The 18,815-nt window shown below is 37.9% G+C and overlaps 1 protein-coding gene and 2 long non-coding RNA genes across 4 annotated transcripts; 2 read left to right on the top strand and 1 right to left on the bottom strand.

Moving 5' to 3' along the window:
• The first annotated feature begins 328 nt into the window (after nt 1-328).
• Nucleotides 329-13,321, top strand: lss (lanosterol synthase (2,3-oxidosqualene-lanosterol cyclase)). The gene is made up of 22 exons (XM_036569133.1): nt 329-441; nt 1,137-1,305; nt 1,629-1,767; nt 1,889-1,997; nt 2,672-2,793; nt 3,733-3,829; nt 3,925-4,060; nt 5,074-5,182; nt 5,286-5,404; nt 6,991-7,088; nt 7,199-7,226; nt 7,350-7,406; nt 7,549-7,620; nt 7,760-7,810; nt 7,922-8,071; nt 8,858-8,954; nt 9,304-9,409; nt 9,496-9,561; nt 9,767-9,856; nt 10,636-10,806; nt 11,212-11,290; nt 11,617-13,321. Exons 1-22 carry the CDS (start codon nt 371-373, stop codon nt 11,752-11,754), a joined length of 2,274 nt encoding a protein of 757 aa, XP_036425026.1. The 5' UTR covers nt 329-370; the 3' UTR covers nt 11,755-13,321.
• Nucleotides 8,440-13,606, bottom strand: LOC118807218. The gene is made up of 2 exons (XR_005007182.1): nt 13,323-13,606; nt 8,440-13,214 (listed from the first exon to the last, which is right to left on the bottom strand). It is a non-coding gene; the product is annotated as an uncharacterized LOC118807218 (long non-coding RNA).
• A 937-nt stretch (nt 13,607-14,543) lies between these two features.
• Nucleotides 14,544-17,751, top strand: LOC118807213. 2 transcript variants are annotated; one of them, XR_005007179.1, is made up of 4 exons: nt 14,544-14,753; nt 15,272-15,449; nt 16,185-16,477; nt 17,094-17,751. It is a non-coding gene; the product is annotated as an uncharacterized LOC118807213 (long non-coding RNA). The 2 variants fall into 2 exon arrangements; XR_005007180.1 differs by having other exon boundaries at nt 14,612-14,753; nt 15,393-15,449.
• Nucleotides 17,752-18,815: the final 1,064 nt, after the last annotated feature.

The raw sequence follows: 18,815 nt of genomic DNA, 5'->3' as shown, positions 1-18,815 counted from the left end.
AGTAACGTGTTTTATAGCCTCGTTTTTGTCACATAACCTCCATCACTGTCATTTGAAAATATTCAGCAATATCCATCAACATTAACCACCTCTCCCCTTATTAAAGTTTTAGCTAAGACATTTCTGATTTGTGGATATCACTACTAATTTGAATACCACGCCCCTTTCTCCGTCCCCTCCATTTTAATTGGTTGTTCGAACCTCTGGTCATATCTCTCCATGCCCAAGCTCTCTCGGAAGGCACCGCTGAGAGAGATGGGAAGTGTAGTGTATATAAGTAACGCGCCGCAGATTTTATTATTAAAAAAAGGCGATGATGAACTACATTACCCATAAAGCATTTGGCGGAGTGGAGGCGCGTCAGTCTCGCATGGTAACTTGCCTCACATTTGAAGTTCCCGAGAGGTCTAGTCACAGAAGTCCGAAAATGACGGAAGGCACGTAAGTGTTCACTCTCCTTCACTTTCCGCAGAAGATTTAGTTAAAGATGTGATTAAAAAGTTGTTTATCAAAATATTTCTGACATCAGCGCAAAACTCTTCTGCAGTTATGTCAGATAAACATTTTTGCATTTTGTAATCGGCTCCATGTTTCAAATGTATTTTCATACAACAGCTTCCATCATATTATCTTGGATATTTTATCATCTGCCCCATGCTGAGTGTTAGTTATACATTCTGTAAATCACATTATTATTATTATTATTATTATTATTAAAGATTATTTTTAAATGCTTTAATTACAACAATTTGAAAACTCCCGGTGAAAAAACATGTTTTGTTGAGGTGAAAATAAATTACCACATCCTCTACGAAGTACACACTTAAATATGGCACGTTTTCCCACAAATTCTACTGCACAATTTATATTTATTTTCTTTAATATATTGGGAAAAAATATAAAATATAAGATGTGCTTTTGCACAGGCCACATTTTATTTTTTATTTTTTTCCAATATGTTGAATCCAGCAAATAAACAGTAATTATGCGTTAAAATGTGCAGAAGTGTGTCTCTATAGAGGATGTTAACTTGAAAATCAACAAAACATTTCAGTTTGCCCAGAGGCGCTTAAACTTTTGCATACGGCTGTACATTATCTACATTATAATAAACACATCACACACGCTTCACCCAGGAGTCTGCGAAGAAGAGGGGGGCCCTATAAAACAGATCCAGCCACAGAGCTGACCCGCTGGAGGCTCAGGAACGAGGAGGGCAGACAAACCTGGAGTTATCTGGAGGATGAGGACATTGAGGAGAGGAAGCAGACCTTACTGGAGGCTCACTCACTGGGTCTAGACACGGTAAACAGAAGTGACCACAGCGAATAGCCCTACAGGAAAATTAAAGCTAAAAGAGTTTCTGCAAATGACCACATGTATGGACCCATGTATTTGTAATGAGCTTATAATTTAAAAATACCTACTTTCTAGTTTCGATGTCAGAATTTGAGAACACATTTTGTAGTTGATCCAGCTACGTTTCACACTTTGCTGGACTGTTCACTGTTCAGGTTCTATCTGTAAACACCTGTGCAGTCCTGCCATGTTTTCCAGTGATTGCAATAGACTGTTTATTTCCAACATCACACTTTTAAAAAGATGGCATGATTGGTCCTGTTCCCCAGAGTGAGTTCGTCCCAGCATCCTCTGCTGTTCAGACGGCTGTCGAAGCTGCTCTGAAGGGTATGGACTTTTACAGTCAGCTCCAGGCTGAGGATGGCCACTGGGCTGGAGACTATGGTGGACCACTTTTCTTGCTCCCGGGTACGGTGTAGTACTGATAAATGTGTCAGGGAAATGCAGTTTCACATGAGCAGGAATTACTTTACTTTCTTGGAAGATCTCATGATATAAGTGAATGCACATGTTTTGCTGTGTTGTTCAGGTCTTCTTATAACCTGCCACGTGGCTAACATCTCCCTGCCGGAGGCCTGGAAGAAAGAGATGGTGAGGTATCTGCGCTCTGTGCAGCTGCCAGATGGAGGATGGGGACTGTAAGTATAATTTTATCGTGTTATGTACAGTAGCTCAGAGAAATAAACATTTCAGATAAATAAAGTGCACTTTATGTCCAAAAGTATCCAGACCCCCTCTTCAGTGAGTAATCTCCATAGAAAAGCATTGCTAATAGAATGGGATGCTCTGGAGCAGCCACACATGATGTCACCCTTCACAATACCAAGTCTCGACTAGATGGGTATAAAGCCCCCCCAGCGTTGGGTTGTGGAGCCTTGGAACTACGTTCTCTGGAGGGAGTTCCATTTAATACCTGTGGGATGAGTTGAAGTGGCATTTTTTGATCCAGAACTGATCATCAACATCAGTACCTGAGCTCACTAATGCCCTTGTTGTTGAATGCAGTCAAATCCTCACAACAATGTTCTATCTAGTGTGAGGCCTTCCCAGAAGAGTGGAGGCTGTTACTACAGCCAACTCTCTATTAACACAAAAAAACTCTGGATGAGCAGGTGTCTAGAAACTTTTGGATGTATAGTGTGTGTTATTCTTGGTCTGACATCTCTGAAGGGTTTCTGCATCATGAGTGGCCGTTTTATAAAAAAAATAATGCATTTTGATAAATGTAAAAAATGACATGAAAGTTGCAACTTGTACAGACAAAAAGTAGCCTGCTCCCCAAACGTGCTGCTGATTAATCTTTATATTTCAGGCACGTTGAAGACAAGTCTACTGTATTTGGCACGGCCCTCAATTACACTACACTGAGAATCCTGGGGGTTGGGCCTGATGACCCAGATATGGTGCGGGCAAGAAACAACTTACACAGCAAAGGTCTGACCGCAACTCATACAGAAATGCTTAAAAGTTTTTTTTTTCTGAAATATAAAACCAGATGTGTTGCAGATGTATAAAAATATCTAATTGAAATCATGTATAAAATTCTTCTAATATGATACTTCATACTTCAACTTCATTGAATGTTTCATATAATTTGTATGAAGCTGCAAAAAAGAAGATATTTCATTATGTGTCCAGAATGATGGACAAAGCTGTAGATGATTCCATGATACGGAAGCTGTGTAGCATCAACAATAAAGAATGAATGTCCAGAATGAGTTGATAGTAGTAGTAGAAATGTTGAAAAAAAATTACTTGAAATAGACAATTAGGGTTCCCAGAAATATAAAAGAAATATTAAATAAAGCATCTATATATAAATAATAATATTGGCAAATATAGTTATTTGTATCTTTATAATATTGTTGTAGGAATATTAAGATTATTCATGAATTTTTTTGACTGTTTTATGTCAATTTATCCACTCAAATTGCCTTAATCTGTTGGTAGATACTTTTGCTTAGAAATACTGCGAAAAATTTAGATGAAAATGAAAAACATTTCTTAAAGCATGTACAACACCCAGAAAGAGGTGAGAGTAATCTTAAAATATTCCTACAACATAATAATACATTGACCAGATCATGGAAGATTTCGATTCGTCAAGACATCATTTCTTATAATGTCCCTTAAAAAATAGTTCTTTGCATAGTGGAATGGTTCTTCTGTACAATAGAAAACTTTTAGAGCCTTTTTAAAAATGGTTCTGTATACTATACTATACTAAAATATAGCATATAGTTAATGTCACAAGTAATTCTAAACTCTTGAATGGTAGTGTAAATGAAGTACAATGTGGAGTGAGCTGTTACTCAAAAATTAGGATTGAAATGCATCTTTTTATTTATGAATGAATTGTGCTTCTTTCCACAGGGGGAGCTGTAGGTATACCATCCTGGGGAAAATTCTGGCTGGCCATCCTCAATGTGTACAGCTGGGAAGGGATGAACACCCTTTTTCCGGAGATGTGGTACACACGTTATCCTGATTCATCAAAAATGAATATGAAGTGTCCACACACATGTATTTAAATTAAAACACTCTGCTGTGTTGAAATTCAATCAGGCTGTTTCCTGCATGGATGCCGGCGCACCCGTCCACCCTATGGTGCCACTGCAGACAGGTTTACCTTCCCATGAGCTACTGCTACGCTGTCAGGCTGGCCGGTAAAGAGGACCCATTAGTGCTCAGCCTGAGACAGGTGCAGTTACACATGTTCACCAGTAGAAGCCTTTTAGAAGCTTTACTTTATGAGGCTTGTACTAGCTGTTAATGACTGGAGTATTAGATTCCTGCCAGATTTCTTTTATATTTCATTTTTAGCATTTTATGTCTGTGTAAATGTGTTTAGTCAACTTGAAATCAAAACTGACCTGTTTTACCTTGTTAGTTCATTTTCTTTGGTCATATTAAGGACAATTCATCATGCCATACCATTTAACAGACAAAATTCGATGAAATATAAATACTCTTTATATATAAACATCTTCTGGATTCTGAATACATCACGGTGAACCAACAAACTGGAAAAGTAATATTAACCAGAAAAACTATGTTTTGCCTGTCCCACCCACCACCACCCCATCACTGAGCAAAACTTAGCTTAGAGACCCTCCCTGTCTCTAAGTTAAGTTTTGCTCAGTGATGAAAGTACATCACAGTACCTCAGGAAAATGCATTATGATTTCTGATTCATCTTAACAAATCAGTGAACATACTGAAAAATTAAGAAAAAGTCTCTTGTGGAAATGTCAGTCAGCCTGTAATTTCATATGACTAAATAAAAAACAGTCACCGATGACGTAACAGGAATGCAGATAGTCTGGACTCAAATGCACGAAGAGGGCAACACATTAGAACATATAACAGAGTACACAAACAACACTAACAGGTTTTTACAAAGGCAAAAAAGACTACAAGACTATAATAAATGGAAAACAAAACAAAAATACAAATCAGAACAATCACGACACAAAGAAGAAAAAACAAACGAATGAAAGACTTTCCTGGCTCAGTTTGGAATGCTGTCAGCATATAAGGAGAAAATCTTGGGAGTCAGTTTTGGTTTGTTCTCATGTTATACACTCGCACACACATTTTCTAAGCTGCTTGTCCTTCTGGGTCACGGGGGCTCATGTTACAGTTTAACAATATTTAATTACATTATTTAAATAACATTTTGTTTTACAATGTACCACTGATATTCATTTACAGGAGCTGTATGTACAGGACTACGTGACTATTAACTGGCCTGCTCAAAGGAACAACGTAGCAGCCTGTGACATTTACACCCCCCACAGTAACCTGCTCACTGTTGCCTACTGTAAGTGCATCTTTATTTTCTTTTTTGTTTAATCTCTTTTCTTTTACACAGTCCTGTTTTTTCACTATTCAACGAGTTGTGCTAAAGAAAATGTATTCCACAGTGATCTTGAATGTATATGAGGCTCATCACAGCACAGCACTGAGAGAGAAAGCAGTGAAAGAGCTGTATGATCACATTAAAGCAGACGATCGCTTTACAAAGTGCATCAGTATCGGGCCGGTAAGCTATTACTGTATGAACCTGTTTAACGTGTTGCGTATAATCCCACAGTTAAGAGTTGGTAAAAACAATTTTTGGTATATTTCTATTAGTTCTCAAAGGTGCCTGTGTTTACATACTTTATTTACCCGATACAGCTGTTTCTTAACGTTGTTGATGAAAAATGAAGTGATGAAATGATGAAATAAGAATAAATGATATAGTTTGACCCAAGTCATTGGAATAAAAACAAGCAGTTTAAAACTGTTGTACAGTATTTAACTATGCCTAGTCTTTGAACACTGGATACATTTTAGGAGATGAACTTGCCCTTAGGTTTTTTTGTGTATTATATACACTGACCGGCCACTACATTAAACACCTAGTTTTTACCATCATTGTCCATTTTATCAGCTGCACTTACCATATAAGAGCACTTTATAGTTCTATGATTCTGTTTTTTTGCATACTTTGTTAGCCCCCTTTCGTCGGTCAGGATCCACACAGCAGGTATTATTTGGCTGGTGGGTCATTCTTAGCACTACAGTGACACTAACGTGGTGGTGGCGTGTTAGTGTGTGTTGCACTGATACGAGTGGATCAGACACTCCATTGGACACTTCTACTTCGTTGGGCCTCCTTAAAGATGTAAAGTCAGAGACAGTAACTCATCTGTTGCTGCGCAGTTTGTGTTGGTCATCCTCTAGTCCTTCATCAGCAGTCAAATGGTGTTGCACACAGGATGCTGTTGACTGGATATTGCCGGTTAGTGGACTGTTCTCAGTCCAGCAGTGACACTGAGGTGTTTAAAAACTCCAGCAGCACTGCTGTGTCAGATCCACTCCTACCAGCACAACACATACCAACACGCCACAACCGCAGTAGGGTCACTGCAGTGCTGAGAATGATCCACCACCCAAATAATACCTGGGTTTACCTTCCCATGAGCTACTGCTATGCTGTGAGACTGGCCACTAAAGAGGACTCATTAGAGTGCTCAGCCTGAGAGAGGTGCAGTTACAAATATTTGCCAGTAGATGGAGCCTTTACAGTAGTAAAAAAAGAAGTTTTACTCTGTGAGGCTTGTAATAGCTTTTAAACAATGGAGTATTAGGGTCCTACCAGATTTCTTTTACACTTCATTTTTTAGCATGTTATGCCTATGTAGATGTATTTAAATTCAAACTGAAATCAAAATGTAATGATACTCAAACAATACCTGCTCTGTGGTGGTCCTGTGGGGTTCCTGACCATTGAAAAACGGTGAAAGGTGACTAACAAAGTATACGGAGAAACAAATTGACTGCAGTTTGTAATTGTAGAACTATAAAGTGCACCTATATGGTAAGAAGAGCTGATAAAATGGACAATGAGTGTAGAAACAAAGAGGTGGTTTCATTGAAGTGGCTGGTCGGTGTACATATATTACAGTTCAGGACCTTGTTTATGAGTTGTCAATAAAATGTCTATGATAACTTTGGACTTGTAACTATGTTCAGAAATGTATATTTTATTTTGTATATGTTCAGTTTTTATGTTTGTCCAAATGAAGAAGACATATAATGGCTGAAATGCTTACTGTTTTCATACTTCGACTGCACCCTCAGATTTCAAAGACTATTAATATGTTGGTACGCTGGCATGTTGATGGACCCTCATCAGCAGTCTTCCAGGAGCATGTGTCCAGAATCCCAGACTACCTCTGGTTAGTGACCAGCAGGACATCTCAAGCTGCTTATGTTGGTCTTTTTTTATTTCCAGTTTGTAGTTTTTTATAAAGTATATAAACAGTGATTTCATGACATTTCTTTGCAGGTTAGGCCTTGATGGCATGAAAATGCAGGTTAGTTTCTGCTGCATAAAATTGAATTTGTGTAATGTACATTTTACTATCATACCATACGTATAATTGTTCTTCATGAGATCAGATCTTTTCTAGTGATGTTTTTACTGTATAATTTCACAGGGAACCAATGGATCTCAGCTATGGGACACTGTCTTTGCAGCACAAGCATTTCTTGAGGTATTTAGATGCTTTATTATTTTATTACAATATTTGTGTGCGTCATTAAACAGTAAACCATGTATCATAACCTCATAAATTAGAGACATGGCACCATAGTGCTGGCCTGAGTGTCTCTGAAAACGTTTGTTTGGGTGTGCAGGCAGGTGCCCAGGACAACCCTCGTTTTACAGAGTGCTTACAGAAGGCCCACCAGTTCTTTAATGTAACCCAGGTAAGAGCATAACATGAAATAAAGCATGAATCAGTGAAGTGATGAAGTGACCAGCAAGAAGACACCCTGGATCACTGTGTTTGATAGTAGTGTTATGATGTTTTTGAGAATCCAGGAACTGATCAGTTTTTCATTTCAGATTAAAGAGAACCCTCCACAGTATGAAAAATACTACAGACAAATGAACAAGGTACCGCATGCTTCCGTGTATGGTTAAAAAATGAAATTAATCTAGAGCTTTAGTGTAACTGTGAGTTAATTGTGTGTTTGTGTGTGTGTGTGTGTGTGTGTGTGTGATCAGGGAGGTTTTCCTTTTAGCACACACGACTGTGGCTGGATCGTGGCTGATTGCACAGCAGAGGGGCTCAAGTCAGTGATGTTACTGCAGGAGCGGTGCAGCTTCATTACAGATCATATCCCTGAAGAGAGACTCTTTGATGCAGTCAATGTGGTACATCAGAGAATAATATTAACATTTAGAAAAATACAAACAGAGAAAATAAGAAACTGTTGAAAAATGAAAAGACAGAAAATATAATTCTAAGAAGGCACACCAAAGGGGAATTCCACCAATTGTTCAAAATTTCTTAATTTAATTAAATGGTTAAGATATAAACAGTCACTCAACAGTCAGTCAAATTTGCCGGTTTCTATCACCACCACTAATGGAAACAGTTCTGTCTCTGTAAATCTGAAGACGTCTGAAGAGTTTAATGCCTCTAAAAACTACACAGAAAGTTAGTATATCAAATGATTATGAACACACAGCCTGATGCTTGACAGTGTTTGATAAGTTTTGGGAAGGTTTGCTCTAAAACCTTTTTTTAAATACAAAATATAACTTATTTTTCACCATTATCAACATTACAAATAAAAAACACAGAAAACATGTAGGGTCCCTGGTGGCTTTGAATAGTCAGTAAAATGGCTATATTTGTGATGTAGACATTGTGACCCCTGGTTTTATCATCACCACTTCAAAGAATTCAGAATCAGTTTCTTTACAATGAACTATTTCACATCAGACCACTGTGAATGACTTTGTTTATCTAAATTATTCAATTATGCCCAAATATATACACAAAAATAGGTCTGAATCCCCTTTAAATGCTGTATTAAATAAGTATGTTTTATGGTACTTTTTAAAAGAATGTCACTGCCTGTGAGGATTTTCAGTAGAGAATTCCAGAGCTAGGGGCTATAATAACTGAAGGCCAGATCTCATTCTTTCTTCTAGCTCCTGAGCATGAAAAATGCTGATGGTGGTTTTGCCACTTATGAGACCAAACGTGGAGGAAAGCTGCTGGAACTGCTCAATCCCTCAGAGGTGTTTGGTAAGAGCATTTCTCCTGACAAAGCAAGTTTGCAAGGTTTTGTGTTATTGTCAACAGATCATGAGCTGAAATTCCAGCAATGTTAGGAGTCCACAAGATCATCCTGTTTAATTATATGTACCGATGTGCAGTACATGAAGCATATAACTGAAAACATCATTGCGACCTGATAAAGTAACGCATGGGTAAAAGGTGCCAAATAACTGGCAACCCAGTGCATATAATAGCATATATAATGGCACGTAACAGTATATATATTAGAATTTCTGTGCACTGTTTTAGAGATCTTCAGTTTGTCTTTGGTTTTATTTGTCAGCTTGGCATTTTCTCACTTTGTATCCTGTAACAGGTGATATCATGATCGACTACACCTATGTGGAGTGCACTTCGGCTGTGATGCAAGCTCTGCAGCACTTCCACCATATTTACCCTGAGCACAGAGCACAGGAGATCAGGTACATCTGCAGCACCAGCCCACAGAACATGTTAAGAAACTGAAGGCAAAGCACAGCATGAGTTAAGCTCTAATATGTTATTATAGGAGCACGCTTCAGCAGGGGCTCGACTATTGCAGAAGGATGCAAAGACCTGATGGCTCATGGGAAGGGTAGGCCTCCACCTTCAGTGCAGTGCTGATTTGTGAAGAGAGGATTTTTTATTTTACTGTACTTTAGTCTGTGGTTATTTGCTCAAGTGGGTGTTGATTCAGTATATGTACTTTTTTTTTGTGGCGTTCTGTAATTCAACAATACAACAGACAATTTTGTTATTAAGTACAAAGTCTATAGCCTTTGCATTTGTATCTTTTACAGCTCATGGGGTGTGTGCTTTACATATGGAGTCTGGTTTGGCCTGGAGGCATTTGCATGTATGGGTCACACTTTCCGGGATGGATATGATGGGTATGTTTTGAACTCATAAACACCTGAGAGTTAGCCTTTGTTTTGCATTGTAGAGAAACGTACCAACTCAGACTTCTTTACAGTGGTGGTGATCAGGAATCAGGAGCTGCAACACTAATATAGCTGTTTTGTTTGCTATCCAAAATGACCAGTGAAGCTACACATGTTCTGAGTTTTTATATGTAATGTTGATCATTTTAAGGTAGTGGTAAACCTGAAAAAACATTTTCATTGGGTACTGTTTCATTGGGTACTGTTGTCCTTACAACATGCTGCATCTGCCTCTTCACCATGAAAATATTTTTCAAAAATCATTTTAGACCAAAATATTATCTCAAATCTATTGTAAACAATACCTCAGGCACCACCCAGCTTATTTGTAACAATTTCATGTAATAACTTTCTGTGTTGTAGTTTTCTGAGTCATTTGGACGTCTGATTCCTGATTCCTGATTCACCACCACTGAGAACATTTCTGACTCTGCAAGTTTCTCTAGAACGGCACTCATCAAACCACTCTGAATAACTTTGTTTACATCAGTAGTTTCCTTTCTCATGGATTTGTATGGTGAACATATTTCAGTTTAGATTCATGATTTCATGGAATTGAAGATTTTCCAAGAAAGGCTTTCTGTTTGTTGCTGTTGTCTTCTGGGCTTCTGGAAAGTTGGTGATGGCTGTTTATTCAAACAGCTCTACCAGTTCATCCTCCACACATCCATTCATTCATTCATTCATTTATTCATTCATTCATTCAGTGCATCTTCTGTGTGCTGCAGGCTGGTGTGTGCTGAGGTGAGGCGTGCCTGTGACTTCCTGCTCTCTAAGCAGATGGAGGATGGAGGCTGGGGAGAGGACTTTGAGTCATGTGAACAGCGGCGCTATGTACAGAGCAAAAACTCACAGATCCACAACACCTGCTGGGCTCTTCTGGGCCTGATGGCTGTCAGGTGATATACAACCCAAAATACTAGCTGAATCTGTTTTATGCTCACTGAATGACGGGCATCTCAGGTCCTTCTACACTGCAAAATTCAGTTCTCTGATTTCACCCAAATTTATATAAAACCACTGCCTCGACTTATTTGTGCCACTCTTACTTAATTTAGTTGTTTGTGGTAATGCACATTAGCAGATTAATTAAGCTAATTCACTGATTGATTTATTGATTTTTTTAGATGATGATGATGATGACGATGATGGTTATGATGATTATTATTATCATTATTATTATTATTCAATGATTCATGATTCATTGATTTGAGCCATTACTCATAAACCATTTAAGGGACCATGAGAAATAGGCTTTTATAGTTCATTTAACTAACCTTTTTCATTGGATATTTTCACTGTAGGTACCCTGACCTAAAGGTGATTGAGGATGGAATACAGGTTTTGATTGACAAGCAGCTTCCTAATGGAGATTGGCCACAAGTGAGTTACTTTCTTCATGTCTTTGTTTGTTCAAGGACAGTTGTGTTTGCACCATGCCTTTACCATATGGTGGTACAATGAGTAGAGACTGAGGGAAGAGAACCTTGGCTGGAATTCTCAGTGGCTTCTACTTGGAGTTAGAAGGCTGGACCTCTGGAAAACCTTGTTGTGGGAAATAGAAGGAAGATATGGGAGTTTTAGGGTGTAAGATTGGTTTGAGGCATGGTCCTCCCCCAGATTTCAGTTATTCTATCACTCTGTTATCTATTTGCTATTTTTTTAACTGAAAAGTGCCTTTACAAACAGACCTTTCTTCACCGTTGCAGGAAAACATCTCTGGTGTTTTCAACAAGAGCTGTGCCATCAGCTACACATCCTACAGGAATGTGTTTCCTATTTGGACCCTGGGCCGTTTCTCGCGCCTCTACCCCTCCAGCTCTCTTGCTGGGAAGGTGAAACTGTGAGGGACTGAGAGATCATCTGCGAGGAGTTTACTTCTCTTTGGTGTCTGATCTGCCTTACTACCTGATGGGAGTTTCTCTTTTATACATACCAATCTGCTGCTATGTGAAACTCTTTGATTTGGTACTTCAGTGTAATTTAAGTGTAATTTTGTATGTTAATCATTAAAATTTGTGCACATACAGGGCTTTGTTATCTCAATCTACAGTTATAGGTCCATTTGCTTTACTTCTTTTATGCTTAAAAGACTTTGGAGCATTATTTAAGCCAGAGCTGATTTTTTAATAATTACTAAGAAATAGTTATTTTGTTACACCATTAAACACAGTACTGTGCAAAAGTAAGAGACCACACTTTACTCATTTATTTTCCAGTCAAAACACCTGTTAACAACTTAAATGGCCAGGGCCCACCAGCAGGTCTAAAGTTTTATTACACACTTCTATAACCTAAGAACAGTTCAGCCAGTTTGCGCTGAAGTCCCTGTAGTTACTGAATAATAAGCCTTAGTATGTAATAGGCCTGGGATTTTATAGGGTAAAGAACAAGTTTTTCATTTTTCAGGAGATATTTCAGAGAGGATTAGATCCAAGACAGTCTGCTTGCATAAGGAATAAGAAAGTGAAAAAAAACAGGAGCATTGGGTCTGAAATAATATGTAGCTGTCAAGAAGCTCCTACTGAGTAGAGGAAATAGGCAAAAAAGAAGAAAATTTGCAAATCAAACAAAACAGCTGCTGGTGTTCTCAGAACAATGGACTGTCCACCCCAAAGTCCAGACCTCAACATTGCTGAATATGTTTGGGATTACTTGGATTACGAGAAGCAGAAAATGCAGCCAACTTCTAAGACTGAACTTTGGACATGTGGTAAAATATTCCTGCAGATTTCTTTGAAAAACTGAAAGCAAGTCACTTGAAAAGAATGTAAGCTGTATTAGGCAATGGGTGGACACCAAATTATGGAAAAAAAAAAATTCTGATACCAAAAATTAGGTAACTTCTGCTTCCTATTGGTTGTTTTGACTGGAAATTAAATATATGAAGAGTGGTCTCTGACTTTTGCTCAGTATTTAGGTAATCAAATATGTCATGTGAATTCATGTTTCTTGTGTTATCAATCATAATTGGGTGATTCTTTTTTTTTGCCTGATTTTCTCACCAATTTAGTCATATCTAGTTTCACCATCTAGCTAGGTCTCCCCAAATCACACAATGCAACCAGTCTGGGAGGGTGAAGGCTAGCATGAGCTTCCTCCCATATACATGAAGCACCACTGCATCGTTCCAATGCAACATCATTGAATAGTTAAGCACACTTGGAGAATGCTAAATGCCAGTTCTGTAACATCAGCTAACAGATGCCAGAGGCCATCCTGGACACAGATGGCCATGGCATCACCAGGGACCGTACTCACAATCTCCCGACAGCTCTAGTGATCTTGTCACATTCTCTTCCTCTACCTGAAAGAAGTTAAAAATTCACATTCCATCAGCACCTCTTTGTGCAACTCCCTGAGATAAACAAATAAAAAACTGATTTCCATAAAACATGATGGAAACAAAACCAACTTATTCTTCTTGTTCTTGTTTTCTTCGCCTGACTGAATGCCAGGCTCTGTAGAGAAATTCCAGGGAAATTCCATTTTTAAGTAAGATTTACATCCTCAAAAGTGAAGCACCGTGTGTTTGTGTGTGTTTCTAGGTAGTTAATTCTTTGGTGCCTCCAGTTGCCAAGCAGTAAATACTGGTTTTAGATAGAGGCCAAAGTTTGATACTTCACTCATTCAACCTTTGATACGTTTTTTTTTTTATTAACTTAACACTGTTTGTTTTTTGACTAGCAAAGATAGAGACACACAACCAAAGCCCTGTTTGAGTATCTATCACTTGCAAAAGGTAGCATGATATAAGGAAATGCACGTACCTGATCAAGCAGATGGTCTCTGCTTAACTCTTTACTGTCTTGATGTTTTTTATTAACGTCTTCATTCAGTATCATTCAATTTTCACTTGTACTGTGTGTTTTACCACAACATATATGTGATTGAATTTACATTCATTAAACATTTTAGCAAACACATTATACAATAGTTAAATTGTACATAGTACACAGTTCTTAAGAATGTTTTAGAACCTGATGTTTCAATGTTTAAGCACAATAATTATTTTTGACAATAATACTTCAATTCAGAAATGTGTATTCTTAGTTTATGAACAGTTTTCTGCGAGTATAAAATACAAACCACATCACAATTATTGGTGCTATTTAGTACTTTGTGCCACCTCTGTTTGCCAACATAAAAGCAATGAGTCTTCTCCTGTAATGCTTGATCAGTTTGGAGAATACAGAGCAAGCAATCCTCAATACAAAATCTCTCCAGATTCTCCAGGGTCCTAGGTCCTCTCTTTTGGACTCCTCTCGTAAACTCACCCCACAGATTTTCAGTGGGGTTTAGATCAGTGGACTGAGATGGCCATGTTGACAGCTTTATTTTCTGATCAGTGAACCATTTTTGTATGGATTTGAACATATGTTCTGTATCATTGACCTGCTGTAAGATCCTGGCTTTGAGGCAGAGGCAGCCAGGTTTTCATTTCAAATCTCCTGGTGGTTTCATGGAGTCCATAATGCCACTTAACAGGATTCCCAGGGCCTTTGGGGGATAAACAGCTTCAAAACAAACTGCAGCACCTTTCTGTAAATCTCTAACCACCTTCCTCTCATTGTAGGTGGGGCAGGTTCACCACAGAGTGGGCAGCCTGGAAACAAGCTGTACCTTTCTCCTCCCCCACAGCCTGGCAAGCCCAGGCATGGAGTGGGAGGTTCATGCAATCCACTCATGGAGAGCAAGCACATGATGCTGGGCATTGTACTGGGCATGATCATGAGCATGGACACAAGTGTGGTAATGGGTGGTGTCTAATATTTTTTGAGGCTTGGTGTTCCTTGGAGAAATTTTAACTCTCTAACCATCCTTCTCATTGTGCATTGTGCATGAGGTAAAGGCCTGTTCACTACAGCTCTGGTTGTTTTAAACTTTAACAATTGTTCTTTTAAACAATTATTGCCTTGGATATGGGCATTTTCCTGCATGCAGCTATTTTTTATAGCCATTGCCTGATTTATGAGTGTCAACATACTTTTGTCTCAATTCATTTGTATATAGAGGAGAATTTGGCCTATGTCACCTCATATTTAAACCACACAAAACAGTCACAGATGACTGCTGAGTTCCTCAACACTAAGGTGGAATTAAAAATGTATAATGACAACATTCTTCAGTTACATTTTGTTTAGAAGACTTTGGAGTGGTGACAGTAATTGTGACACATTTTTTGATTAAGGTTTTTGTTATCTTAGATTAAATAAATCAATGTTTTTTCTCTTTTTTCTTTTTCCGTTTGAGGTTGAGCTAATTAACCACAGAAACTTTTTTTCCATGACCTCTTTACCTATTTTTACCAACAGTGCCTTGACGTAATGATTATGGGGCTGATTGTAAAATCTTATCTTGCAGTTAAATGCTTTGGTGTGTCTGGTTAAACTGTAACTTGGGTTACGCCCATATACAGTGCTCCAATTTGTAAGAATACAGAATGTATTTAAAGCGTCACCCATAACTAAAACATTGGACACAGTCTGCAGGGACTGCCTGATACTGGACCCTCTTTCTTTACACATTTCGACTGCAGTAAGTGAGTATATTGTCTATTGAGCTTTCAATGAAGTTACATCTGAACTGGCAATACATTCACTGATAGTAATACAGAGACTGCGTTTGACTCTGATGATGATGTTAGAGGTGCATGCTAGTGATGTCTAGTGACCATGTATACAAGTAGTGCAATTTGAACTGTAAAGTTTGTTAGTCGTATTTTTGTACTTCCTCTGTAACTTTCTTTATATGCTTAACTAGATTATCCCAATCAGTCACAGCAGCACTTTAAAGAAGCTGGCTGTGCACACCACCATTGGCACAACTCAATTATAACAAATACTCCTTCTTATTTGTAGTCAGTGTTGTTTTATGCAGGTGTCCCTTCAGAATAATGAATGGTGTATTTGTTGTACTTATGGGATTTCTAATCTTAGGTAACCAGTTTAAAACCCTTAGTTTCTGCTAAGCAATAATTATGCAATAGTTATAGAATATGCAACTAAAAGAATCAAATCTGTGCACAGTCCTCAAAATCCTAGCACTTGTCTGACTTGTCTAAAACACTACTGATATCTGCAAGGTGATTAGATTAATGATAAATTCAAGTTTGTCATGAGAAATCAAATGAAAAGATGACGATTTATGTATATGTAAATATATTAGTATTTTCTAATATGTACTACAAAATATAATGTATGTCTTTGATATAATTACTACAAAAATAAATAATATACAAAAAATATGACTTGGGTATCTTATGTGTTTGTTGCAGGGCCTCCCATAGGCACAGTATGAACCCCAACCGTCCAAAGCAACCAGGACCGGGTGGGCCGCCTGGCAGCACACCCCCACCACCAGGCAAGCCAGGGCATGGAGGAGGAGGTCCGTGCAATCCACCTGGGCCCCATGGAGGGCCTGGGCATGGGCCTGGGCCTGGGCATGGGCCTGGGCATGGGCCTGGTCAAGGTCATGGGCCTGGTCATGGGCCTGGTCATGGGCCTGGGCACGGTCATGGGCCTGGGCATTGTCACTGACATGGCAGACATGGGAAAAAGCATGTAAAAGGTGAGAACATGCTGCCTGACTCAGTTCTTATCTGGTATCTTTGTTAGTACTGTGACAGATTATGATTTAGATATGTTTCTGAGACTTACTGCTTCAGTAGTCAGACTGTAGCCTACCAGCCATTTTAATGGAGAATTACAATGCATTGAAATGGTTCATTACTGTCAGCAGAAACCATGATCACTGGCAAAAGCGGTTAAACACATGTTTAAAATGAAGACATGAGAAATTATCAAAATGCACCAAATGCATATATATATATATATATATATATATATATATATATATACATATATATATATATATATATATATATATATATATACTTAAACATACATAGGTTAAGATATATCCAGGCAAAACAGCTTTGTTAGTTATGTGTAGTAGTCAGCTAACTCCAAGCAATTGCTGCTCCCTTTCCCACTGTCTTCCTCACTCTCCCTCCACCCTGAGCTGCATTCATGTAGCGGTCAAGTTCAAAGGTGAATACAGAACAGGTGCATTTACACACAACACAAAAATGTGCAATTACAACTAATCACTTACATACATATTTGTAACTGTGATGGTTTTTGTATCTTATAACATTGTTTTATAAGTGTTATTCTTCCCACAGCATTCTGGAAGCAGCTCTGGCAGTGACTCTGATTAGAGAGAGCATGAAGAAACTCCACACACATGGAAGCTGCACCCTGATATGTGGTCCACACTGTACAGCGATAATTTCTCCATTTCAGTGTATCAAAATTCACCAAATAAATAATCTATGACTTCAGCATAGCATCAAACCTGGTATTAAGGCACATGATCTACTAACTATGCAACTTTGAATCTAGCCTTTTTAAATGTTATGATAAATGTTATTGTTTTCAGGTGCAGGAGATAACTGACTAATACTCTGTCCAGTTTGTTTACATGTCATTGCTGTCCAAAAAAGGTAAATTTACAGGATAATATAAGAAAAAAAATCTTAACTTTTAATTTAAGTTAATGTAAAGAGATTTTATTTTTATTCCAAGCTATTTTGGAGCATTTCTATTGGTTTATTCATCAATCATTTTTCCCACAATATAAAGCACACCTGCTGTGCTCAAATGAAAATGAAATCTGAAAAAAAAGTTTTTTGGGCAGCAGCGATATGTTCCTTGCATTATACACCACACAATGTAGATTGAACCAGATAAAATCTGTACGTATTGGGATTATCATGAACTGTCTCACTTAGCTATATCAGTAAGACATTATTTCGAGGAGTAAAAGGGTTTCTTCATTCATGTCTGTTTTTCATTTTTTTTACTTAAACTTTGGTGAATATAAAGAGAGAAAACAGAAGAAATGACTGATAAATTAAAGACAGTAATATTTCACTGGAAACAAAATGATAATAATTTAGTTCCAAGAAGGCACACAGCAAAATTTACAGTGCTAAAAAGTGTTTTTAGTATTTAAATTTAGTATTGATGGTCATCCTGAAGTTGTTTTTACACCCAGCGAGTTGATAAAACTCAGAGTCTGGAGTTATAGGATAGTAAGCACCAGCGCTCTTGCAAGGAGTTGTTTTAACTTCCAGTCATTTTTGGCAGTCCAGGCAGGTGATGAGTAAGGTAATTAGATGTCTGTATATTTTGTATATGATTTGTAATGTGCAATTCAAAACTATTCTTTTTAACCTGCTTACTACTAACATTAACTAATCACTATTAACTTAGGCTGAATCAAAAATGCCTCCCTACTGCCTGTATAGTGCACCACAAAAATAATGAAATTCTGGGGTTTGCACCCAAATAGTGCACTTTTTGTCCAATATAGAATTGTGCACATATGCCTGAACCCCAAAAGACTTGTTGTTAGGCATATTATTTTAATTCTTTACTTAGTGCAACACACAGGGAGGAGGGAGTCATTTGAGATTCAGCCTTGTTTAGCCAATGCAGACTCTACAACAGCCATTTATTTTAGGAGTTCTCCCTGCATTTTTAATGCTAACATTTTCATGTGAGGTAGTCATTTTAATTTTACTCAGCTTGTGCTTAATTATTTTTTAGTATTACATTACTGAAGTGTTCATTTTGAAATTAGAGACTTGTATTCTAGGCGACGTTATTAGGCTAACATTTTTGGTGCCTTTTAGGTCGACAACTAACTCCAGTGCAGTGATAAATTAACAGCTGTGTTCTGAACAGTATACTCTTTCTGGTGTACCATGCAACACGAGTGGTGTAACAACACCTTAATGCTAGAATTGTAACGCTGACAGTGGTAGAATTTTAATGCTTAAAGTGGTATAAAATAGCAACACCTCAAAAAGTGTATTTTAAACATAAATTGGTATGAACCT

Source organism: Colossoma macropomum, unplaced genomic scaffold (genome assembly GCF_904425465.1).
Source record: "Colossoma macropomum unplaced genomic scaffold, Colossoma_macropomum, whole genome shotgun sequence".
Taxonomy (NCBI): domain Eukaryota; kingdom Metazoa; phylum Chordata; class Actinopteri; order Characiformes; family Serrasalmidae; genus Colossoma; species Colossoma macropomum.
The sequence above is the reverse complement of the archived record's forward strand: the minus strand, read 5'-3'. Positions and strand labels throughout refer to the sequence as shown.

Excerpts from the sequence above, each read along its gene's own strand:
- lss (XM_036569133.1), top strand. The coding sequence starts at position 371 with ATGGTAACTTGCCTCACATTTGAAGTTCCCGAGAGGTCTAGTCACAGA. Across the intron at positions 1,998-2,671 it reads CCAGATGGAGGATGGGGACT|GCACGTTGAAGACAAGTCTA; the intron begins GTAAGTATAATT and ends TTTATATTTCAG. Across the intron at positions 4,061-5,073 it reads TAGTGCTCAGCCTGAGACAG|GAGCTGTATGTACAGGACTA; the intron begins GTGCAGTTACAC and ends ATTCATTTACAG.